This window comes from Natrix helvetica, assembly GCF_964273705.1.
Source record: "Natrix helvetica genome assembly, chromosome: 1".
Taxonomy (NCBI): Eukaryota; Metazoa; Chordata; class Lepidosauria; order Squamata; family Natricidae; genus Natrix; species Natrix helvetica.
Genome location: NC_138548.1, coordinates 220,604,938 through 220,630,080, shown reverse-complemented (window position 1 = coordinate 220,630,080; position 25,143 = coordinate 220,604,938). Strand labels below are relative to the sequence as shown.

The 25,143-nt window shown below is 39.5% G+C and overlaps 2 protein-coding genes and 2 long non-coding RNA genes across 8 annotated transcripts in view; 2 read left to right on the top strand and 2 right to left on the bottom strand.

Moving 5' to 3' along the window:
- Nucleotides 1–8,367, bottom strand: part of CS (citrate synthase) — a 49,119-nt gene extending 40,752 nt beyond the window's left edge. Inside the window, exon 1 of the mRNA XM_081953662.1 lies at nucleotides 8,137–8,367. Coding sequence (XP_081809788.1) covers nucleotides 8,137–8,190 — 54 coding nt within the window. The 5' untranslated portion in view covers nucleotides 8,191–8,367. The remainder of the gene's footprint in view (nucleotides 1–8,136) is intronic.
- LOC309385113 lies at nucleotides 43–4,261 on the top strand. Its single transcript, XR_014174156.1, has 3 exons — nucleotides 43–228; nucleotides 2,131–2,181; nucleotides 3,520–4,261. It is a non-coding gene; the product is annotated as an uncharacterized lncRNA (long non-coding RNA).
- Nucleotides 8,368–8,507: 140 nt separating the features above from the next.
- LOC309392477 overlaps nucleotides 8,508–25,143 on the top strand; it is a 28,652-nt gene continuing 12,016 nt past the window's right edge. Inside the window, exons 1-3 of one of the 4 annotated variants that reach the window (XR_014175452.1) lie at nucleotides 8,508–8,635; nucleotides 14,119–14,277; nucleotides 19,474–19,693. This is a non-coding gene — a long non-coding RNA (uncharacterized lncRNA). Of the gene's footprint in view, nucleotides 8,663–11,456; nucleotides 11,580–14,118; nucleotides 14,278–19,473; nucleotides 19,882–25,143 lie in introns of those variants that run through there. The other 3 variants (XR_014175453.1, XR_014175454.1, XR_014175455.1) reach the window with 3 other exon arrangements.
- On the bottom strand, nucleotides 11,223–24,172 carry CNPY2 (canopy FGF signaling regulator 2). 2 transcript variants are annotated; one of them, XM_081953715.1, is made up of 6 exons: nucleotides 24,052–24,172; nucleotides 21,980–22,087; nucleotides 20,092–20,207; nucleotides 19,326–19,523; nucleotides 17,525–17,621; nucleotides 11,223–11,642 (listed from the first exon to the last, which is right to left on the bottom strand). In XM_081953715.1, the coding sequence occupies exons 2-6, from the start codon at nucleotides 22,062–22,064 to the stop codon at nucleotides 11,599–11,601; spliced, it is 540 nt and encodes a 179-aa protein (XP_081809841.1). In that variant the 5' UTR covers nucleotides 22,065–22,087; nucleotides 24,052–24,172; the 3' UTR covers nucleotides 11,223–11,598. The 2 variants fall into 2 exon arrangements, with proteins under 2 accessions (XP_081809841.1, XP_081809840.1); XM_081953714.1 differs by lacking the exon at nucleotides 24,052–24,172 and adding an exon at nucleotides 23,775–24,001.

The window sequence follows — 25,143 nt, the reverse complement described above, 5'->3', positions numbered from 1 at the left end:
TGGTGAAGACCAAAGAGCTGTTGAAGGATACCAGAAACAAAATTGTAGGTAGACCTGCACCAGGCTAGGAAGACTGAATCTGCAATAGGCAAGCAGCTTGGTGTGAACAAATCAACTGTGGGAGCAATAATTAGAAAATGGAAGACATACAAGACCACTGATAATCTCCCTCGATCTGGGGCTCCACACAAGATCTCACCCTGTTGGGTCAAAATGATCACAAGAACGGTGAGTAAAAATCCCAGGACCACACGGGGGACCTAGTGAATGACCTGCAGAGAGTTAGGACCAACATAACAATTGTCTGACTACTTTTTGTCCCACTGTATGTAATTTGTTTGCCACCTATATCAATACAGTTTAGGGTATTTTTTTTACTTCTTTGAGAAGACAAGTTTAATGGATGAATGTGTTGTCAGAACAGCTAGGGCTCAATTGGCTTATTTCAATAACAGCACTTATTTGCATTTGAACAGAGGAGACTAGTATTTGAGCACTGGCAGTCAATGTACCTAGTAGGCCTTACGTACATTTGTTGTTGTTGTTGTTGTGAAGTTGTGTCCAACCCATCGCCACTCCATGGACAAAGTTCCTCCAGGCCCGTGATGGCGAACCTGTGACATGCGGAGCCATATTTGCCAGCATGGCAGCCCTCAGCTCCAGCGTGCACTGATTTTCGGTCTTTCGGAGGGCCGTAGGAGACCGTTTTTGCCTTCTCCAGAAGCTTCAGGAAAGCTTCTGGAGCCTGGAAAGGGCAAAAAATAGGCCCAACAGGCCAACTGAAACTTCATTCCTGCATGCACTTGTTTGTGTGTGGGGGGGGGGTTGTGCACACATGCGAGTGGGCATCCACATGCACACACAATTTTGGCACACCTTTAGAAAAAGGTTAGGCATCACTGCTCCAGGCCTTCCTGTCCTCTACCATCCTCTGGAGTCCATTTAAGCTCATGCCTACTGCTTCAGTGAATCCATCCATCCACCTCATTCTCTGTCATCCCCTCCTTCTTTTTCCCTCAGTCTTTCCCAGCATTAGGCGGCTCTTCTCCAGGGAGTCCTTCCTTCTCATTAGGTGGCCAAAGTATTTGAGTTTCATCTTCAGGATCTGCCCTTCTAGAGAGCAGTCAGGGTTGATCTCATCTATGACTGACCGGTTTGACCGCTTTGCAGTCCAAGGGACTCACAGGAGTCTTCTCCAGCACCAGAGTTCAAAGGCCTCAATTCTTTTGCCCTCAGTCTTTCTTATGGGCCAACCTTCACAACCATACAACTGGGAAAACCATAGCCTTGACTACACACACTTTTGTTGGCAGGGTGAAGTCTCTGCTTTTTAGTATGCTGTCTAGATTTGCCATAGCTTTCCTCCCCAGGAGCAAGCTTCTTTTAATTTCTTGGCTGCATTCCCCATCTGCGGTGATCTTGGAGCCCAGGAAAATAAAATAACTACCTCCATTTCTTCCCCAGCTATTTGCTAGGAATTAAGAGTGCTGGATGCCATGATCTTAGTTTTCTTAATTGATCCAATCAAGGCAACTTTTGCACTCTATTTTTTCACTCGCATCAAGAGGCTCTATACATTTAGCTCAGTATAACCAAGCTTGTTTATTATTAGGGTGAGAGACCACCAGGGAATTTCAGGACTGCAAGCTACAGTGGAACGATTAAAACAAGCATCCTGAAAGATAGCATCCTAAAATCATTTTTGTCTTGTTGGCAAAAAAAAACCCTGCAAGCATGTGCCAATGTAGTTCAATCCTGATTCAATATTTTTATTTTATGTATTTTAAGTCAAACAGAACCAAGGAAAAGGTTTAACAGAAAATAGAAAGAGAAAACATGTTCTATATCCATGCTGGAAATTAAGTAGGTTTTCAAAATTTGGAACCTTCCTTCTTCGAAGCTAGCACAGCAATGTTCTTTATTAGACAACCATTAACAGGTTCAGAGATCCCCTGATAAACAATGACAAAGTTTACTGTACTACAACCTTCCTTTGCTTTTCAGATCTGCGAAGGTTGTAAATGCAAGGTCTGATCACAAAGTTACCTTTTCATCACGGTTGTAACTGCAAATGTTCACTATGCAAGGCAATCTCTAACCAAGGACTAATAAATTCTTTCATTTATATAGGTAATGATTCCCGCACAAAATTTGCCCTCATTTCCAGAAAGCACAGATTAGGTGAGCTACTCTCAATGATAAAGCTTGCTAGCACAGTTATCAGAAGAAATCCAGGTTTCATTCCCTCCAATGTTGTTTCACAAAATGCTAGGTAAGGGAGCAGCATTTAGTTGATCTTATTTTCTTTGGAATCAGTCAAGCAGGACTGGCCCTGTTTAGTGCTTAGTTGTGAGACAACTACAAAATCCCAGGGCAACAAGTTAGGCTGAGAAGTAAACAAACAAACCAGAAGCCTGGTTTAGTCTGTACCTTTCATCCAATACTTGCCACAGGTTTGTATACCTCTCAGAGCTTCAGAGAGAGACCAAGAAACTAACCTGTGTCCGGAAACTGCATTTCATGGAATCGGCACATACTTACCCATGTATACATATACAAGCCTAAAACTTACTCTATGCTTCAGTCATTATACATTAACAAGTACCAATATGTACATGTGAAAGAAGGATTTCCAAATTCCAAATCAATCCTTCCCATGGATTTGGCTTTATAATATGCAGCTTTGCTGTAGCTGAAGTATATATGCACAGGGGGAAGGCATTCATTGGTTAAAATGGCCTTCGGAGGTCCATTTTTTTAGGTCTGGAAAGGAAAATATGCTAGCAAACTACATATACTATGCTAGCAGACCAATATATATTAACATATATATTGCACTACACATATAACAAAAAGATTTAAAATCAAGTCCTTACATATCCTATCCTTCTAAATAGGGTCAAGAATAATAGATATAGAGCCCTATCCAGGCCAGTATTTTCTTTCTACAGAAGACAACTTTTTATTTGTCAAGTGTTTATGGAATACTTACATAAATCTACTGAGGTAGCAGAAGACAGGATATGCTGAGACTCTTAAACAGAGACATGCAACTGTAGTTTTTTCCCCCAAATCTAGCAGGAGTAATTAAAGATTATCAGACTTGATCTGCTTGGCTTCCTAATGTTGACACTGAAACTACATATATTTACAGAAAAATAGAATGCTATCCCTTTTCAGATCCTCTCATTATTTAGAGGACACTGTCATAATAAATGCCAATAACCATAAAACCCTCAATATTTAGCACCATGAGCTGACACCCTATGCACCACTGAGTACAATTAAGGTGAAACAAGGCCAGCCAAGGGCCTCTGTGTCATTTTAACCTGGTTATCAGCACCTGAATGATGCAATCTTACCAATGTATCTGAGCACGGCTGTTAATTCACTGAGGGAAGATACCACCCCAACTGGTTAAGCAAGAACCTCTGGCTCTTCTTGTTCTTTTCACTAAGATGATGCCAATTGAAAATAAGGTTCAGCAGTGCCAATTAGTCTTTCTTTTTCTCTTCACAGCATTCAACTGTATCCAAGAGGAAGAGTAAAAGTGGCCCCATTAACATTATGGATCAAAACTAATATGACAACACAAAGCAAAGCTGTTGAAGCAACCCGCCAAGAGAAAAGAGCTAAACAGCCTGGCAAGTCTCTTACAAGATATAATCAAGCACCTTTCCTTATTTGAAGTTGACACAATAGGGTTGCCAAATATGTTTATTGCATTTGTTTATTTAAAAATAGTGTTATTTGCTTTCAGTTTTGGTGGTGGGAGAAATGTTGTTTGTTTTAATTACAACAAAAACTAAACTTGAGAAACTCCAGAGGTCAGAACTTGGCTAATTCAAGAATGAGTATTACAATTTACTTGTTAGGACCAGCAATATATGTTCCTAACTTCAAATAAAGGTTATAAAGGAAGTAAAGCTGAATTCATTTCATTCATCCATTCCAACAAGTAGATGTTTTGTCAACATAAACATATATGTGCATCAGGGGTGGGTTGCTGCCGGCGTTACTGCTATTTCAGTGTGCTTGCGATTTGCATATGCGCGCTTGTGATCTGGGCACCTGATGCACGCTCCAAGCGCGTGCGCAGCTGCCTGTAAATAGGACTGCACATGCACAGGACATTAAAAAAGGCCAAAAGGACATGCCGAGGAAACCAGGGAACCGGTTCGGGGGCGTGGCAAGCCTGCCATCTCTACCATTTCGGCGACCCAGTCACAATTTCTACTACCGGTTCGCCCGAACCAGTGCAAACCAGTATCAACCCACCTCTGATGTGCATCAAAAAGACCTTTTTATATTTTGAGAATTAAAACAAGCTATATATTTAACTGGCTAAACATATAGCAAACCTTTAAATGACTACTGAGTGAAAATTTTGTAATTTTTACTTTTATTTTTGAATATGAATTCATTCTTGAGATTCCACGTTTTAATCAAAGTTTAAGTAATACTGAACAAGATATACATTTTAATGCTTCTATAATGCTTTTTAATGTTAAGTTATTCAAACAACAACAAATAAATGTATCTGGATTTGGCCTACTTGTTGTATAACAAGCATATCTATCTATCTATCTATCTATCTATCTATCTATCTATCTATCTATCTATCTATCTATCATCTATCTATCCACCCACCCACCCACCCATAATCTCTTATTTTATATAATGCTCTTGATAAAGGTGTCCATTCAAAATGGCCTAAATCTGATTAATAAGGTTTTTACTTCGCTGACATTTAGGACACTTCCTCTTTTTACTACCCCTCTTTTCCTCATTTAATACACAATTATGTCTATAACTGCAGAAATAGAATATAATCTCACATCTTTATTCTCAGAACATATCAGAAATAAAGACTTGGCTGATGTTAAAAAAATATCCAACATGCTTTTAACAGAAATTTAGGGCAAAGCTAAGTTTCTAATCAACATATCCTCTCTTGTGCATAGAAAGTGGGCACACACCTGTTCCACTGATTATAGTAGGATATTACTTATCCTAAATCACATTTGCATCTAATTGCACAATAATCCAATCATAATTACAGCTTTTCCCAAATTCATAAGCACTAGGGATTCATACTTCCATCTTTAAAGTTTCACACTTTACATAGAATATACCAGACTTAAAAATCATGAAGCCAATTACTGGGTTCATTATTTTCCCGAACATGTAACTATTCCCAACATGTGTGTTTCCCTAACAATGAAACGAATGCATTAAAAAACCCTGTCATTTCAATTAATACATTCCACCCACAAATATATTTAATTATCCTTTATAGGCACTTCTAAATTATCAAGACAATGTCCGTGGGCATATAAATATAGGAGCTATTAGGCCACATTAAAAATGTTGTTCTAGAAATGCAACTCTGCCTTTCTTTTGCTTGTCAACCACCCATACATTTGCTCTTGAGCTTAGTCCATATTCCAAAGAAAGTATTTACCAAAGTATCAAAAGTTCTGGAAGAACATGTATGATAAATCCTGCTAGGTATCTAAAGTTCAGACTATTAACAACGTCTCTTGCTGCTGGACCTGGAATACCTGCTGCCATTTATAAAAACTAATATAGGAGAGAGAAGCATATGTTCATAGAAATTTCTAATTCTACAGTAGAGCGAATAGTGGGTTTCTATTTTTTTTACTACCGGTTTGCGCATGAGCAGAAATGTCCAGGAAGGTGGGTGGAGCCTCCCGCAGCCGCCACTACCAGTTCGCCTGATCCGGGTCAAACTGGAAGCAACCCACCTCTGAGTAGAGCCCAAGAACATGTTACATATCCTATTCCTAGAAAATACTATTTCCAACTTCCATCTAATAAACTGAAAAGTGGTAGAAATACAATTATTCAGAAGATAATAAAATGTACAAAATATACAAATGTAAAGGCAAATAAACCAAGCAGAAAAAAAAACCAGCAGTCAAAAGTAAAAAGGGATTAAGAACATAAAGCTCAGCAGTTTATGCAGGTCATTGTAACTGCAGTTTATCTAGTTTTCATCCTAATCTTCACTATCCATGTTTCTTGTACCACATCACTGTTCCACCCAGAATTGGCTCAGATTAAACTTTTTTAGGGAAAAATGCTGAGTACAGCAACAGGGGGAGGGGGGGTGGACCAGGAATGGTAAATAAATCTAAAAATAAGTGCACTGGAAACAGCATTTGAATCTATTTGCTAGGGAACTTAGTAGGTCTGGAGGCCAGATTAAAAAAAGAGAATCTGTTTACCCTATAAACAGATCATGTGCAGACTTCCCTGGCAAGACAAGAGCAAACAGGCTATTGAACTTTCTGTAAAAGTCAGATAATGGGATTGTATGCCAAAAGAGAATATTACCAAAAATGTTCAAAGAGGGAAATTACCATCTTCAAGGACATGTTCCCATAAATTACTATTACCTATTATACTATATTGAGATATAATTGAGTGTTCCAATATATTCATTAGCTTTAAAAATTGCCAAGTTTGCACCAAAAAATTGAGAGAATTACTCATCCCCTTCAATGTATTTGATTACCACAATCACATTAAGAAATCAGCAACAATAAATAATCCAATGTTAAGAGGTTAACTTTAAGAGACTACTACTCCAAACTATACAAAGGAAGAAGCACAGGCCTAACCCTCTCTTCAGATGTAACACTAATAGTTTGTCTAAGGAACAGCTAGTCTCAAGTGGTTTATGTACAAACCAAAATATGCATGCTTCTAAAGAGCTGTTTTATTGTGGGCATGGGTTGAAAGTTGTTCAGATGATACCCTTTCAGCTCCTAAATTTGGGTGGTTTCCTTTGCTGCTATCTAATAGTCATCCGGATTTTAATAGCCCCCAAATGCTCAATCAGAATCCTACTGCTATCCATAGACAGAAAATCAATAACTGTTTCAGGTGTTTCTTCTATTGAAACAAAGAACAGTAAAAATATTTTAGCTTTTGTTTGTACCAAACTGCACTCAGTCAAAAAAAAAGCCAAAATAATTTTGGGGGATGAAATTTTTTGTTTCATGTTTGAAACTCATGCATTTTATTTTTTTGTGGCCCTCCTTAGAAGCTGACAAAGAAAAAGCTCACTTTAACAGTGGACTTCACTGCCTTCTTCCAGCGGACAGTTTCTGCAAATTATCAGATTATTTAATATAGAAGGAAGATCAGAAAGAGCGGGAGGGGGAGGGGGAGGGGAAGAGGAAGGGAGGGAGAGACACATTTTCCAAGCTGTTCTTTCCACCAGAGCTGAAGCAGTCTGGCCGTATCAGTTTCAGGCCTTACAAAGGAACACGCATATACCCAGCATGCACCTTTCCCCTAAATACCAACTTAAAACTGTATTCGAGTATATTGTACATGAATTGAACATGACAGAGACAAGAAGAGCGTCCCCTTCAGAGGTCACGTGAACGGTGGGGGGGGAAGAGAGTGAGCCGTCCCGCCAAAGGCCTGAAAAATACCAGATGGTCAAAAACTTCGCAATATTGGGGAGGGGGAGTAGGTGGGCGACCTTAACGATGTTTGTTTGTATGTATGTTTGTTCGTTGTCTTTAGGAGACAGATCTCCAACTACCAACCTCCCCCCCGTTTCTGGAAGCACCCTGGGAACCGAAGCTTTTAAAATAATAATAATAATCTCTTTGCGACAGTGGGGAACGAGAAAGGAGAATAAAGAGTGAGGATGAAGAACATTTTGAACGTTACTCTCTCTCCTCCTGGCAGCTGCTGGAGAGAGAGAGAGCGCGGAGGGGGGGGGAATATAGTCCGCCTCAACCCAAGGACAATATGCATGCCGAGCGTCCGTAGGGCTGGCATTTCCAAGGTGCGGGGGGGGGGAGAGGCAAGACACCCTCTCCCGAGTCGCACTTCGGCTGCCTCTGCAAGCTTGACGTAGAGAAGGGAAGCGCCGAGAACTTCCACGCGGAGAGACCGCCCTGCAGGGTGACAGCTTGCAGCCCTCTCTCTCTCTCTCTTTCCTCCACCCGCGCCCGGTCATGACGCTTGGAAGAACAGCCACCCCACCCATCATCCTCCACCACCAACCAACCACCCTCCGAAAAAAAAGGGGGAAGGAGCAGAACGGAGAGGGGGGGAAATAGGGAATGGGGGGAAAAAAACCACCTTCACCTTGGCTCCCAAGAGGCGCGCGGCCGCCCTGGTACCGGCAGTCAACAAGGTCATGGCGAGCACCGACCAAAGTGGAGTGGCCGCGAAAGAGAAAGCAGAAGCCGCCCTCGAGAGAAGGAGGGGGACAGGGCAGGTCTCGGAGGCGGGCAGAAAAGCAGGCGGCGGAGACCGGGAAGAGGGGAGGGAGGGTGGCGCAAGGGAAGAAGACGACGAGCGGGGCTGGGGGTTCTGGCAGCGTCTGGGCGGAGCAAGGCTGGAAAGAAGGCCCGAAGCGGCATCCACAGAGTTAGCTCGCTCTCGGGCCCCCGAAGAGCCGCGCCTCTTTTCCGGCAGCTGCGGGGGAAGCGCTGCGATTGGCTGCCAGGAGGTGTATGGACATGGCCTCGCTGCGCGCGGAAGGGCGGGGCTGGAACGTTGAGCGAGGCGTCTGAGGGAAGTGGCTTTAAGCGCGCGCCATGCGCGTTCCCGCTCGTCTTGAAGTTCGGCGGCTTTGGTTGAAGTGAGGATTCGGCTTCCCGTTTTGCCGGTGTGTGCGTGAAACGGTTCTGTCCTCAGTAGACGTTAATATATGTATCTCAGGATTAAAATTGTGGAGTCCCCTTTGTGGTGTAGAAAGTTAAAACCCACCCCTCTACTAGAAAGTGGAATATTTTAGGAAATATTAAAATACAGAATATTTCCTCTAAATGGGAGACAGAAACTCAGCTCCCCACCCCCACCTTTGTCAATGACACATTAAGGCCTGAGCCAGTTTATTCTACATAACAAAGATCTCCCCTTCGGCTCCAGGGTGATGGGATTAAGCCTTAAGGCATGATAGTATTAGCCCTTTATCCATTTTACCACAGGGCACCTAAGAAGCAATGCTCAACCAAATCTGAACTCAAAACACAGGCTAGAGAGTTGCCCCTGCATGACAACCAATCAGAATACAAGCTTAAGTTCAAAGCCCAGAGAGGGCATAAAACAAGGGACTTTCAGCATCTCCCTTTTTTCTTCTTCATTCAACATCTTCCAACAGTGGTTTCTGAAGTTGCTGGTTAACATGCAGATACTTCGTTTACCCGACTAGGTGGGCTAGTGTGGTTTGCATCCTGTTTTTATACAGCAGCCAAGGGTAGAAAGGTGCAGCCAATTGCCAAATCAAAATGCTGAAATTCTTCAGCAAAATGGCCATTCCCCACCTCCGTGATTAAAACGAGAATAAAAATATTCTGTAACTTGTGCCATACTCAAACACATCTTACCAGATGACACGAACACACCCTGTGCTCCTCAGAAGTTACTGTAACTTTTTAACAATTTGCTCGTTACTGATTTTGTACAATTGGGAAGCCAGCCAACCTGAGACATAGCTTAATGCAATGTATAAATCAGGATAGTTTTTAAGGATATACTTACCATACTTTATAAAGCAAATAGAAAGCAACTGCAAGGTGGTGGAGGAACCATGTGCCACAGGGCCGTTTTGCCTCTCAGCAAACATACTAAATTTTCTAGTGTTTAAAGTACAATTAAATCAATCCAGTTAGCACCAGAAGACACCATCTTGTCCTTTATCTCAAGTAAAAGACTAGGCTAAGCCCAAGTCTTGAAGCAATTTATAAAGGCTATGCAGTCAGCTTTTGACAAAGGCCTCGGTCAGTAGTATGCCTTTCAATGCAGTACTGTAAGTGCAACATCACTCAGTATTGACATATTGCAGATCGGAAGAGTGTGGGAAGAGCGATAAGGCAAGAGATATTGCAGGACAAAGGCCTTTCCTTAGCTGGTGGGTTAGTCTATGCATGGCTACGCCTCTTGCTCCATTTGGCTGAGTGCCTTACCTATTGCATACCCCCCTGAAACCTGCAAAGTTCCAAATACACATTCTGCCTTTAGCCTGTGTTCTCACACAGCAGATAGATGACAGTGCAGAGTCCTCAGACTGAATCAAAATGTCATTTAGCATTCCTTTTTTAAACTGCAAGGGATTCTTTTTGTCTATGGGTAATTCAAGATATAAATATCCTCTTTCTATATAGAAAATTCTCATTTATATAAATTTCTATGCAGTGCCAGTGGAAAAGGGACACCACCATCTTAGCAAGACAACCATTTTTGCATGTAACTTTAATAAGACTTTTTTCCATGCTGATGCAACACACACAAATTTGACCCTGAGTGTGAAGGTTGTTCCTTATAGAAATATGATCTCAGTATTTCCAAGATCACATGGTGGTTTTTTTTCAAGTTGTCACAAATTAACAGAGCTGCATACCTTTAGAAAGGCCTACAGAAGTCATGACAACTATAGAAGTAGAGATAACTCAGGGTAATTTCTCTTTCAGGAGACTAAATAGCCTTTGAAAAATGCTTGGAAATTTTTGTTTAGAATGCAGCAACCAATACCATAGTCCAGCGATTCTGCTTTTAGAATCCCAGTGCTGTTTCATCTACACTTAGTTGCCAGTCTGCTTCTGAGCGCAATTTAATGTGCTGGCCTTAACTTTGAGCATGCCCTCACTGCTTTTCTTGCCCTTGGTAAATAATCTCAAATGCAAATTACCTGATCATTTTCTGCCTAATGAAAAAAAATGTTTCAGTAAAGGCAGAAAATGCAACTAATTGCTGATTAGTTTCACTGCTTTCCAATGGAAATTGAAAATATATGGAAGACACCAATTTGGCCCATATTGTACTGAACCATAGCTTAACAATTATTTACTAAACCTCAGTTGGCCATGTTTGTACAATATAATAAGTCCAGACAAATCAATTTATGGCTAAGCACTGTATGTGAGCCCTACAAAATCATTTTATAGTAACTGTGAATTTAAAAAATCTGCATAACAATGGCTAATTAGCTCCCATGTAAGAGAGTAGAGTATGGTATTCTTTGTCTTAGTTTAGTAATTTTTTTCACCATCCCAGAAGACAGGCCAGCAGTATTTCATATTAGATACAGTAGGTAGTTAAAGTTGAAGAACATAATGGAAGCAAATCAAAGGCTTGTAATATGATTTGTGTGATTTTGGCTCAAATTCTATTTTGGAAGTGAATGTGGAAGTTGTAATGCTGGTTGCTTGAGACAATCTGCAATTCAGTTTGCATACAGCCACAAAGCATTTTTTTTCTTTAAAAATTAAAATTCAAAATGTCAATGATATTGCAAAGTAGACTTTGATAATGATAAAAATCTCTTTCCTTTTACAAAACCATCTACTTAGTGTGTGCTTAAAAAAGTCAAAATGTTGGATTTGTCATCTTCTGTTTGCTTCATAAAATTCTATAAAGAAGCTTGACTTGGGTTTTTTTTTTTTTGCTCTCCTCTGATACAGTCTTCAGTTTCTAGGCTGTCCTGCACTTTACCCCAAATTGAAAAATAACTCCTGGGACAATAATTATAGGCGCTTGTAAAAAGGGGTGTAGTCTACAAAGAATTAGGCAAAGTCTTCTACCAGGTCAGTCAGCCTTTACCCTTCACAGTTCATCACGTGGGAGATGTAAGGCATGGTCACAGAGATCTATAAAAAAAAATCAGTTCTCATTATTACAAGAACTAAAACTTCCAGATAGCCAGCATGACTAGTTTACACTTATTCAATATAATATCAGTAACAGTTCCAAAGAGCATAATTACTATTGTCATACATGCCTCTATAAATAGAAGTTTTTGAATTTGAATTACTTCCCTAGCTGGGCTAATGCCAGGGAATTCTGGGAATTGAAGGCTATCCATCTTTAAGTTATCAAGACTGAGAAACACTGTTCTAAATCTAATGTAGCTCGTTTCACTTCGCTAAGCCTATTTACAAACAAAATCATTATGATTGGTAAAATATGTATTATTTACCTTTTCAACAAAGCCATATGGGGTTTATTCAATCACAGAGTTTTAAAAAACACATCTTGCAATCAATTATTTTTGGAATCCTAATTATTTTGAATAATTATGTATGCATATTTAGATTTTGCTTTGATTAAACATGCCAGGAAACTCCAAAAAGAAAACACTTAAGATGAAATTATTCAATTTGTGCCTTTTCTTAGGTCTAATCATGTTTATGCCTGCCTGCCTTCCCTGCACCTTAAGATTCTGCTAATTGTAAATCAACCTGTTTATCTCCAAATTCTAATCATGACTCAAATTATTATTTTTGGACAAGAGGAAAACTCATCAAAAGGATGTAATATTCTCATTCTAATTAATCATTGGTTCCCTAAGCCTGCAAAATTTATGACCCAGAAATCTTGTCTGCATACCTGTCAGTCCTATTATTTTTTCCTGAAAGTCTGGTCTAGCTTAAGAGAACGACTTACAATTTTTATCTGGAGTGCAATCTTCATTTCCTCTTTCATATTGAAAGCTAGAGATCACTGATGATTCAAAGACTGGCAGAGGAACAGAGTTTACTGTATTTTTTATCAGTATGAATAGTCATGAATCTATTCATGCCATGCAATTCTAAGGGTTCTGGCAAACTGATTGTATGAACAGATCATCAGGTGACTATGCAATTGATTTCATTCCACGTCAGTCATTAAGGACACTCCTTCAAGCCAATCTTAGCTGCACTTAAAAGCATTATATGACTCTTAAGAATGTAATTTTCCATAGACTTTTTCCTTTCGCAGGTTTTAACATAGAAATAAGGATTTGTATTTTCTTGGCCAGCTACTACAAAAGACTTATGAAATTGAAATCACAGCCAACAGGAGTTATGCTTTAATGCTTTAACACCATGCTTTAATGGTCAGAAAAAAGTTGCTGCTGTTTGGCTGTAGCACCATGGCAAGTTTCCACTTCTGAAACACAAGAGGGCAAAGGTCAGGTGGAAACAAGCACAGCCAGATACATAATCCAAAAATAAATCAATGATGCAAGAAAAATCAGTTTTCTAAATGGCGTCTTGGCAACTGGATGTTTGTCATCTCTCTCCTAGCCAGGGAAAATACACTGAAGGAAAGAAGATAAGATAATTTTCTTCTACCGGTTTGAGCTATATAGCATACAGTTATAAAAGACAGCAGTTTTCAATATCCTCCAAATTCAGAGAAAGGTCATTTGAGTTTCTAAGGCAAACTTCCATTTTGTAAAATATGTAAGGGAGGACCAAATGGAGGGTAGAAAACCTGGTGTACTTTTATACTGTTCTCTTGATGTTCCAAGATTCTTCTCCATAGTCAAAATCATACAGACTAGAGTTGCTGGTAAGGTTCCCCAACCCTTATTGTGCATAACTGATTTTTTTCCCCTTAGCCCTATTCCAGAAGCAGCGATCTTATGGGAAAAACATTTTCCTTTCTATCTAATATAGTTGCATGTTTTCAGCAATAATGTTAATTTTAATCACAACATGCAAAAACACAGACCCCAGACTCCTCATAAAATATTATAGCTTGGTTGGTCAGGCCAGAATTTGGAATCAGCCGATTAAAAATAGAAATGCCAGAGAGAAAAACAGAAAAAAGATTTTAAAAGTATATTCTTTTCTTGCTTTGTTTTTTTCTAATCATAATTGTATTAAAGATTATAATTACAACCGTAGAAACTAATACAAACTTGGAAAAAGTAAAGGAATAAAAAAGTGGAAAGTGCAGAAAGGAAAAAAGGGAAAAAAAGAAAAAGAGAAAGAACAGATAAGAATAAAGTAAAGAAAAATAAAATATATAAAGAACTGACTTCCCAATTCATCACAAGTATAAAACATTGTAGTAACTTATTACTTTCTCTTAAAATACAGCAAATGATCTCTTCTTCCCCTAACTATCTTGATATTTAATTCTTTCAAATGTCATAGAACTTGATTTCATTTTTTCTTTGTCAATTTTCACAAAATTCTTCAAAACTTTAACATGTTTTTTTATAAACCCAATAGAGCAAAAATATCCAAGTTATTCTCTTGGTTTGTTATTTGTGTATCTCTTTTAATTATCAAGACATCAGCTGATTTCTTTTGTCTGTCCAGAGTAACATATTTTACCATGTCCTTCTTATAGCCTGTCATTTAAAAAATCCTGTTCAAGTCATTCTTCACCTTGCTCTGAATGAGTAGACAGCTTTCAACAATTTCTCGCTAGACAATGACAAAATTTGAGATTTCCCACAAGTGGTCCAGACAGCAAGTCTCCAGAAGGTTTAGAACTATGACTGAAGAGGTAATAAACCTCGGTTTGGTACCATGATTGGGTACCTCTGAAAGGATATTAATTTCACATACTTCATTTTCTAATCACTATCAAAAATTGCCTATTAACTGCTTTTCAAGTATTAGGAGCCATTTGATTGAGAGGATTTACAGCACTGAGTTTCCTTCAATCCTTAATGAAAGAAGCTTTAATTACAGGTTTACGAACACACAAAAAATGGAATAAGCAGCAGTCGGGTGATTATAATTGTGATTTTTAGAAAGTTACAAACAGGCAAAGGGTCCAGATAAATTTGAAAGAAGATTTTGGAATTAATTAAAAAGAATCCTTCTCATGGGAAAATGCTTTTTTTTAAAAAAATATAAGACTTTAAACACTGGACACTAGAGGGAATTAAAAGGGCCTCAATATCACAATTAAAGAAGAGTACTCAATCTTGATTTACAAGTGCAGAATGAAGCAAAATATTTTAACATTGGATGTATTGAAACATATTTTTGAACAATAGACGCAGAGGTTAATGTTAAGAGTGTCTTTTCTTAGCTTGTCATATTCAGTTGTGTGCTGTTACTTCTCCAAGGAGCTCAGTATCGTAGAGATCAGTGATGGCTAACCTTTTTCTAAAGTTTTGCCAAAATTGTGTGTGTGCGCGCGCGCTATTGCACGCACACACATGCCCACCCACCTGTGCATGCATGCACAAAAACCCTGAGCATGCATGCACAAACCCCTCGTGCATGCGCACATGCCCCCCCACGTGGGTTTTTTTTCACCCTCCCCAGGCTTTCCTGAAGCCTGAGGAGGGCAAAAACAGGGGGCCGGGAGAGGCCGTTTTCGCCCTCCCCAGACTTCCGAAGTTCCGGTTGGCCCGGTGGGCCTGTTTTTCACCCTCCCCAGGCTCTGGAGGCTTTCCTGAAGCCTGGGGAGGGCAAAAACAGCTTCCCCGGCCCCCTAGAAGGCCAACAATCAGCTGGCCAGCATGCACATGCGCACTGGAGCTGAGACTACCGTGCTGGCATATATGACTCTGCGTGCCACCTGTGGCACACGTGCCATAAGTTCGCCATCACAGGTATAGATCAAGGGTGTGAAACTCGATTGCATTGAAGGCCACATCAGTTATGTTTGACCTTGGGGGGCTGGAGTAGGCGTGGCCAGCTCACTGTTACTTGTGTCAAGGGCGCCTGTGGTAGCCCGGGCGCTCTGCTAGAGAAAACAGGCTCCCGAGCTCTGTTTTCAGCTGTGATGGTCTCCTGCAACCCTCCCAAGCTCCGTTTTTGGGAAGAGACACTGTGGGCTAGTCTTTTGCTGTTTCCAAGGCGGCCCCGTGGTCCAGAGCTAAGCACCCCATAGGCTGGATTTGCCCCTGGGCCTTGAGTTTGCAAACACCCCCCCCCCCCCCCGGTATAGATGAATTCTTTCACCTCAACTCTTTATAAGAGGCAAATCTGGCTGAAAAGAAAATCACTAGCTCAAAGCTACAAGAGCTATTCTCAGGCCAAAAAAAGGTTTTATTATTACTTCACCCCAACAAAGAGCTGGTCCCTGTTGAAAGCTAGAATTATGACCTGCATTTGAAATTATTACTTTTTTTGTGATATCTCAAATGATATACAGGGGTACAACCACAATATCAAGAAGAGGGACCTTTTTTATATATACTAAGGGATGTCTTCTATCAGGAATGCCACATCTGGATTAAAAGCCAGATTCAAAACTAAGCAAAGCCAACATTTTTCCTTTCTTTCTACCTTCATTATTTTACCTCTTTCTTTGTATTATTACATATTTGCTGGTTTACAGAGAACATACACTGTGACCAAGCTTGAATTATTTTTGCATTCAGCAAGCAACAAAACGCAGCATACGTATTCACTACTAAAGAAGTACATTGAGATGATTTGGTCACACAGAGAAAATGAATGAGGATTCAATTAGAAAAAAATGAAAGATTGGATTAGTTGAGTGGGAGGGAAAGACAGGAAACTCACGGAAGTGATGGTATCATGAAAAAGAGAGAAGTTTAAATAACAAACACACAACATATGAAGCAGTGTATGTATGTGGTAATAACAGAAGAGGTGTTTTCATTTTATATACACCTAAATATCTACAAACAGACAGTAATTTGTTGTACATTGCACAGAGTCCTTTTGGTAAGATGTGCGATTAAATAAATAAATAAAAAATATCAGAACTCTTCTGGAAAAGAGAAAAGTGCCTTCCTAGCAGCTAGCAGCTTAAGTATTTTGCAAGTATTTTTATAATATTTTAAAATTATAAGTCAGTTGACCAGTGATGAACATTCCATTTGATGAACATTGCATTTTTTATCCAAGAACTCAAGGCATGGATACAGAGGAGTCCCTCTTTCTATTTCCCCTACAATGACCACCCTATGAGGTAGAATGAGCTGAGAAAATGATGGCCAAAGTCACCCAGAAAGCTTTCAGGGTTGAGTATGGACTGCCCCAGTGGTGAAATTCAATTTTTTTTACTACCGGTTCTGTGGGTGTGGCTTAGTGGGTGTGGCAGGGGAAGGATATTGCAAAATCCCCATTCCCACCCCACTCTGGGGCCAGCCAGAGGTGGTATTTGCCAGTTCTCCGAACTACTCAAAATTTCTGCTACTGGTTCTCCAGGACCTGTCAGAACCCGCTGAATTTCACCCCTGGACTGCATCCTTTTTATATCAATTAGCATGCATGTCAGGCCTGTAGTTATGTTCTTTTTAGGATCTTTGGCCTGCCACACTTTCTTATAATTTTCTATGCTGTTTCATTAGTGTAGTAGTTGGGAGGGGGGAATAGAAAGGAGTAGGATTGTGGAATGTATGTTGTCATTCTTTTATAGAAGCTCAAGGTCATCTTTTGTCTCTGCACCTCGACACCTGACCGGAAGCAGAGGGGTGTAGATGCCAGCGTGGAAGATGATGATTGGAACATGTGATGGATTTGTGGGTGTGGGGATAGATCATGAACTTTCAACTGGGTGGAATTCCAGGATGCAAATCAGAGTTGGAATTCCATAGAGGTGCTAACTTGCCTGTAGAATAAATTGGACCTTTAAAGATGTTTTTGCCTTGGACAATGATTTAATTCTGCATGGTATTTAGAATCCTAACATTGCGTTTAATTTGCCGATCAGTGAAAGACTACAGATCGGTTTCTACCTTATTTGCCCCATAGTTGGACAAGTAAAGCCACGACAGACCATATATTTTTAAACTCAACAGTGCTACCAATTCTGTGCTTACCTGTTCGTTTGCTGCACAGCCGGTCTTTGACATTTTCTGCCTCATGAGAAAAGAATTCTATGAGTTCGTCTTCGTACTCTTCAGCTATTTTCTCACACTGTGAGGAGAATCAGGGAATTCAGCTGAACAGCTTTTTCATACCTCTACTTCTTATTCTCCCAGGTCTATTGGCTAAGCCAATTTTAAAGCCCAGCCAGCCTACACCAACTTAACCCAAGGCAAAGGCCACAACTCTCTCCTTCAGTCAAACTGCACTAGTCCATTGGGAGGAAGGGGAGGTGGTGTATTGACATAATACAACCTGTTCTTTTCAGAAGCCATGAACAGCTTATTTTGACTTCTTTCTCAATGCAATCCCATTAACTATATGTGGAAGTCAAATACGTATGTCTTCACATCTCTCCCAATTTCCCTCGACAATCAGAACAATCATAGAACACACGGGTAATAAGATTGTGTATGCTTAGAAAATGATTTGGAAAAAGTGAGATACAGCAGCTGTATCTTTTTTTAAGCTTGCACACAGAAGTTGCATCAAGGACACAACCACCTTAATGAATTGGTTCATTAAAGCAGCTACATAATTTTCAACCTTGCATTGGAGCCCCTAAAATTATATGACCATGTTAAAGCAGTGTTATGCTCTTACATTTTTTGAACCAACTTTCTTGAAGCAGGTAGAGCTCCTCTTTTGCTGACTTGCTACACTTGAGAAACATCAATGCTGAGTAAAAGACAATCATGTAGCTCTTGATTTGTGCAAGGAAAAAATTCCAAAGGTTTTAGAGGCAGAAGGGAAAGGAAGATGGCCCTGTCGTTTTTCTAAAGCTCCCCCTAAGACAGGGGTGTCAAACTCATGTCATCACCGTGGCATCACGTGACGTATCAGGACTTTTATTCCCTTCGCTAAACCGGGCCTGGGTGTGGTCAGCGCATGATGCATCTGGCCCATGGGCTGGGAGTTTGACAGCCCTGCCCTAAGATATACTTGTTTTTTCATAGGGCTACTCTGCATGTGAACCACTAATACGGAGTTCAGCAATGTCTCTGAAATCAATGCTGTCTTTTATCCTTTGTTGTATCTCCTTTATTGTGTAATGCTTGTAAGGCAGTCACTGGTGTAAAGTTTTGCTTTATCTTTTACAGCATGCAACCACGATTTGGTGTAACCATAAAGTTATAAGTAGCATGTCAGCTGTTTGTCACCATAACCCTGCACTTTGTAAGGTCTCATAAGAGGAAAACTGTTAGTCTAATGGTGACAGAAAATCAGAGAGAGACTGATTTTCCAACTAACAAATTTTATTAAAAGGCATAAGCTTTCATAAATGGCACTCACTTCACCAGATGCATAAACAGCAAGACTGTTTTAAAATATAAACTGGGATGAAATGGGGAATGGTTATGCAGATTATACGTGAGACAGATTACAAGTAAAGTAATCAAATAAAGAAAGGAAGAGAGTTAAAAATTCACTGTGTCTCTTGAGATCTTATGAAATGTTACGCATGCAAGTTCAACAATTTCTCGCTAAGCTGTGAAGCTTGTCTTTCAATAGCAGTTGCTGGTAAAGTTAAGGAGAACACCTAGTGGATTGTACTGAATAACTACTACAAGAGAATGTTTGCATTTATGTCTTACTTATAAGCTTCTGTAGGTATTTGGTTGTCTACTCTTAGAACAGAATAATGAGCTAAAAATGCCTCTTCCAATCTAGTGTGTGGCTCTTATATTCTACAGAAAAGCAATACATAATAATTAGGAGCATCTAAAAGAAAGGACATCCTTTTGGATCACTTACTGCAAACTTCAAGCTTGATGTCACATCACCATCAAATTTGGTTTCAGAAAGATCCATCTTGGTCCCATCAAAGGAGACCACTCTGACATAATTCTTCCTGTGAGTTGAAGGATCCACCTTCTCACCATAGTTATTCATGTTTTCACAGATGTTCTCCAGCAGCTCTGTCAAGTGAGCCTCAGATCTGGCATAGGGCACCTAAGAGCAAATAAATATTTTTGTTCAACAGATGGCAGAAATTATCCTTGTCTATCAGAGACAACTGCAAATCCTTCTTCAGTCTGGCACAGCAGATTCAAAGTATGATCTGTAAATATTAGAAAACTCTCACAAGTGCTATAGAAGGACAATGATTCATTATGTACTTAGTAAGTAAAATCATTTCTTAATTTACTATTTTTCCAGCTGTAATTGTTTTCAGTAGACAAGGGACCACTGAATTTTAATCCACTATGTTTTGACTGTTACTATATGTTTACAGTATGATATAATCTTCTGACTACAATTATTGGATGGTGCTCCAACTTTTTCAGCAATATTGAAATAAAAAAGAAAAGCTCTTAATTATATTGCTCACAATATATTGGGTATGACATTGGTAGGGGGAAACAGAATTAAAAGAAACCTCTAAATACTTAATCTCTTTCATCAGAAATTTAAAACCTTCCCCCAGCTTTTAAACCATTTCACCGTTTGCCCATTTCAGCAATTGAAATGGAAGTTTTCAAAGATTCAACTAATCTATGTCAAGTACAGAATGTATTACCTCTACTATGGACTGGCTTCCATCAGGATTAATGCGGAAGGAGCCTACTTGGATAGTTTTTTTCGGATCTATTTGAGATATTTCCCATTCCAGCTCATCCACCAGAGCCCGGCATACTAAAAGCAAACATCACTTAGGAATCAATACTAATGAGATGTTTATTTATCAAGAACAATACAGTAATATATAGAACAGTTAAGGGCAATTTTGATTTCCCACACTTTCACAACTTATTCCCATTTTTCCTGGTGCTGGATTGAGTCACCAGATCTTTTACAAACGTATAATCATAGCTGAAGATCTCAGCAAATGAACAAAAGAGAGTAAATTAGTGTTAGCAAACTCGGATTAAACTAAATTTCAGAGCAGCTTTTCCTTCTCACTAATTGTCAGTCAAGTGGCCATCCGTCCCATTTTAACCTTTCTTCCTTTTTCTTGTTTCTAGCTAGCCATCAAGAATTAACCCCATGATTTCCCTCTCATGCTAAGAACACTCTTCAGCATTTAGCAGCTGAACAAATGCATTATTTATAACACAGCATGCTGCAGATGGAACCATACCAAGGAACTGTGTCTATGCCTAGTAACAAATGCATTTAGTACCCAAGTAAGATCAGCAGATAATTTACAGTCTATGTCAGAAAAGGAGATATAAACAGCAAGAAAGGGGTTAGATAGCCAAATTCGTCTTTGCCTTCAAAACCAATTGCAATGTTGTTGTTATTGTTGTTGTTACTGTTATATTTTTATCTATTTAATAGATTAGGTTAACTCAAGGCAGTAAACATATCTAATAGCCCAACCTCCTGTTTCCCCCAAAACAACAATATCTTTGTGAGGTGGGTCAGACTGAGTGCCTGAAAGCCAGCTGGGTGAAAGTCACCCAGCTCGCTTTCATGACTTGGGGGAGGGGGGGGAGTGTCTAGTTTCTAGAAAATTCTGGACCAGCATCTTAATCACTAGACAAAGCAAGTTCCTTTTCCTACTCTTTTTTTTTACTCTACTAATAAGCAGGCAGAATCACAACTGGTAATGCTTTAAATCAGGAGCTAGGATGCGAGACAAAATAGCAGGAAAAATGTTGTCAATATGATCCCTTCCTGAAGATATTTTCTGTGATAGGTCTAATAATCTCACTTCTCAAGTTAAAACCAATGCTTCTGCACATAAGTAGAACTAAGCAACCTACAGCTCTCCAAATATTGCAGAACATCAGTTCCCGGTCACAGCTTGCCTAGTTAAGAGGAAAATATGTTTCAAATGGCATAAAATATCCAGTGTGCAACCACCTACAGGAAATGACATGCAGTTCTGTTGTTAAGTTCCATCATTGGCACTGTTTTAGTTTTGACCTCAGTTATTTGGAAGCCAGTTTTTACATATGCCATGCAGAATTTGAATGAAAGCCAATTGGTTAATCCACAATGAAAATGGTGAAATACTTCTGCAATTAGATGGGAGAGACCATTGTCAAGCCAAGCATTAGGCTTTGGTGAAGGAGAATTATCTAAAAGAAAGCCGGCAAGGACTGAAAAGTAAATTCTACTAGGCCTGCCAAGTAAATTCATTCTAGCGTAAGTGAAGAAATAAGGCGCAAGGCTTTTTAATCCTTTTAAAAAAGTAAATTGCAACAAGATTGTGGCTTAATATATGCTAACTATTCAAGCATAAATATAGGCAAAATATTTTTAATAATGCATTTGTTCAACTATCTCAGTTGCTAGTCCATGTGCACACTTGTATAAGCAGAGGGGTACATTTTGCTGCAAAGAAAGTAACATGCATATCAAATAACAGGAGGTTTTAGGCAAAAGGAGAACTCCAGGGACCAGATGAAAATGTGTAAGTACTTTACCAACTCATTAATTTTAAAAATAGCTTAGTTTACCTCCACAGCGGAGATCTTGGCTCTTCTGGGTACAAACACTACTCAATAATAAGAAGCAGACGATCCTTGAAATCCAGCCATTCATCTTCCTAGGTGTGGACAAGCAACCTGCAAAGTGAGATGTTAAGTTCAAGATGCATGAATGATCTTGGGGGGGGGGGCACCTAAAACCCCAAAGCAAGCTTCTGCAAGGCTTCAGAATCTCATCCTCATCTTGCAAAATACAGGTATATGCATGAGTTAAAATACCAGCAGATCAATGCCCATACTCAGCCAGACTGTAGTACCATTTATTATACAAAGCTACATTGTGAAAGGTAGCAGATAATCATTGAGTTCAGGTGTAGAATACAAAGTACCTTTTTGTGCAACAGGCCAAAGGCATCAATTGAGAACTGCAGGTTTCCAGTTATTTGCTTATTTTTAACTACAGTAGTCAGAACTGTAAAATGTTTGCTAGCATGCTATGCTTTCTATAGTGAATCAAATTAAAAGTAATATCTCTTTGGTATATGCCTAACATATAAAAATGAAGGACAAAATGTATTTGGTAAATACAGTAAACATTTTCATATGTTAAAAACTTAAGGGTGATATTCATGCTTATCAAATTGATTAAAACCTAGGAAACAATACTTCTCAGCTACTAAACATTACTGGATCCTCAAATGAAATCTTCAATTTATATTTTTCTGATTTATTCGGATTTCTATAATCTTCCCATTTTTCAGTTGCCATGATCTACTTCCTAGAACCTAACCACCAAACTTCCTGAACCTCATAATAGCCTACACCCCAAAAACTAGTTTCATCATAGAACTACTCCAGTTCTGATGTACATGCATTTTTACAATGTCGAGGAAAGAAGCACATCACAGAGACAGTAAGCTTTCTTAAGATACATTTTATTTCTACATGCAGAAATGATTTTTTAATTGGGGATGCTGAAAAGTGCACTCTGACATGTAACTGGCGAGTCCTAAACCTCAAAGCTGTTACTTGTAGTTTTGACATCTACTATTTATTTTGATAAAAAAATGCGAGTTAAAGGCAGAGTTGAATCATACATGTAGCTTGACTGGCACACAAGGGAAAATTAAATTCTCACCACCAAGCTTGGTAATTCTAGTATATATATATTTATTAGTAAGATGAGGAAAGATAGGATTGCAGGCAACTAGGTAATTATGACATTCAGGGACAGATTATGCTATCAAAATATTGCTAATTTGCCATTTTTGTTCTTCACACTAATTCTATCTTTAACCCACCCACCCCCCAACGCTGAAAATATTACTTCTACTCATTATTCTAGGGGAGCTACCCAGTATCGGTGTTTTTGCCAGAGATTTTCTCCAGACTTTGGATAACAGACAATCCCTGTTATTCGTTTCAACCAGCACGTCCAAGAGTCAGGGTGAAACTTGCAAGCTTTCTCTCGCTCTCTCGAAATTCGAGTTGACAATTCAGCGCTATTTTTATAACAGAAGCGCTGCTTATATACGTATTCTGACTACTTTGCATATATTATTTCAATGATATTTAGTACAACTTCTCTTAAGGACAGGCCACTATTATTCGTCCCCACTGTGCAAAAATCGGGAGCCAAACTTCAGAGCCCCATTGCCACCAAAGGCATTTGGTGCCCTGCGTGGCAGAGCCGAATCCGGAACCAGAAACTTCCTAGCTCTTACTCGCTTCATTACTCCGACTTGTAAGTGGTCCCCCCCTATTACTTCTCCCTAAATTAGATGCCCCGTTTCCAAGTTCATCGCTCCCGCTCCTTAGCTCTCACCAGCATCCCCCAAGGCGGACCCTCGCGCTCCCTCGGATTCCCCCACTCAGTGCCGGTTAGAGGCGCTTTCCCCCAGTCTTCTTCTTTTCCGGGGGTGGCTAACATCCGCCTGTCTTTTTTTTTCTTCACGAACTAAATTTCATTTCTCCAGTCGTGGTTGGAAACGACGACTCCTAAACTCTGCTCCGTTCTTCTTCTTTTAACACCCATTTGTCAGACACCCACCCCGCCCCGAGAGCAGGCTATTTTAAACGCAGGCGCTTCTAAGGCGACTCACTTTTTTTCCAAAAAGACCCCACAAGGCCCCACAAGCCCACGTGGCGAGCAAAGCGGCAAGGTGGCGGTGATAGGCTGGGTTAGGCTGGAAGGCGGCTGGGGGTTGAAGGACGGCTGGGGGCGTGGCCAGATCTCCCCAAAGCATGGACCTAAGCCTCTTTAACTGTTAACTTCTCTCGCCCGTAAAAATAGGAAAGATGACTTAGGCACTACTTATCCACCGATCTGTAATTGCATGAGTCAGATTACAACCTGTTTGCCATCAGGTGGAGAATGCTGGTGCGATGATATCTAACCTAACCCTTACTTGCACTCGTAGCCATCTGTGTGACTGTAATAGCAATTCAAATCATGATCAATAAATAAGATCTGCAAAATTTGGAATGGAAACAACAACCCCTCCCCCGCAAAAATCTGAAACAATAATTAGAAAAGGATCTCAGAAGCTTCTGCTGCAGACCAGTTATTACTAAAAACTTGACAAGCTTTATTGAAATTTCCAAGTAAGGAAATTTAGGAAGATTGCAATGTTGATCAGAGAGAAAAATCAACATTTCTGATAATTGGGTTTATGAGTGCCAGGCACATTGATGGGGACATTAGGCAGTGTAGCAATAGGTAGATGACTCAACTTCTGTATTTGAACAAATTGTTGTATGAGAACAGTATATTTCCCCAGTTTTCATAGTACCAATTTGAGCCAAGGCTAAAAAAAAATCTTGCCTTGATTTGTATATTTTAAAATTACTTTAGAAACTTAGTTTTAACAAAGTTTATTCAGCTAGTTATTCCAATGGATGGGGTGAATATTTTATATATAAATCCCAAAGATTTATTTTCCTCATATACATCAGGTGTTAAATAAATTTATAGCATTTTTCTGCCGATAAGGCAATATACTCTTCATTTTCTTTTTACAGGACATTAAATTCTACAGTAACTATGTTGAAACCCTAAAATATTCCACATTTCTACAGCTTGCTGTTTCTTCCAGCTCACAGAAAAATGGGGAAGTACTCAAGTATTAACTTACCAAAAGTTACACTGCCACTCTCCCAAATTCAAAATTCAGTAATTTTCATTTACTACTGTA

What these genes read in the sequence shown, in the direction of transcription:
- CNPY2 (XM_081953715.1), bottom strand. Translation starts at nt 22,064, where the DNA reads ATGAATGGCTGGATTTCAAGGATCGTCTGCTTCTTATTATTGAGTAGT. An exon ending in CCAAGATCTCCGCTGTGGAG is followed by an intron (nt 20,208 to 21,979) that starts GTAAACTAAGCT and finishes GTTTGCTTTTAG; the next exon opens with TATGCCGGGCTCTGGTGGAT. An exon ending in CATCAAGCTTGAAGTTTGCA is followed by an intron (nt 17,622 to 19,325) that starts GTAAGTGATCCA and finishes TTCTCCTCACAG; the next exon opens with TGTGAGAAAATAGCTGAAGA.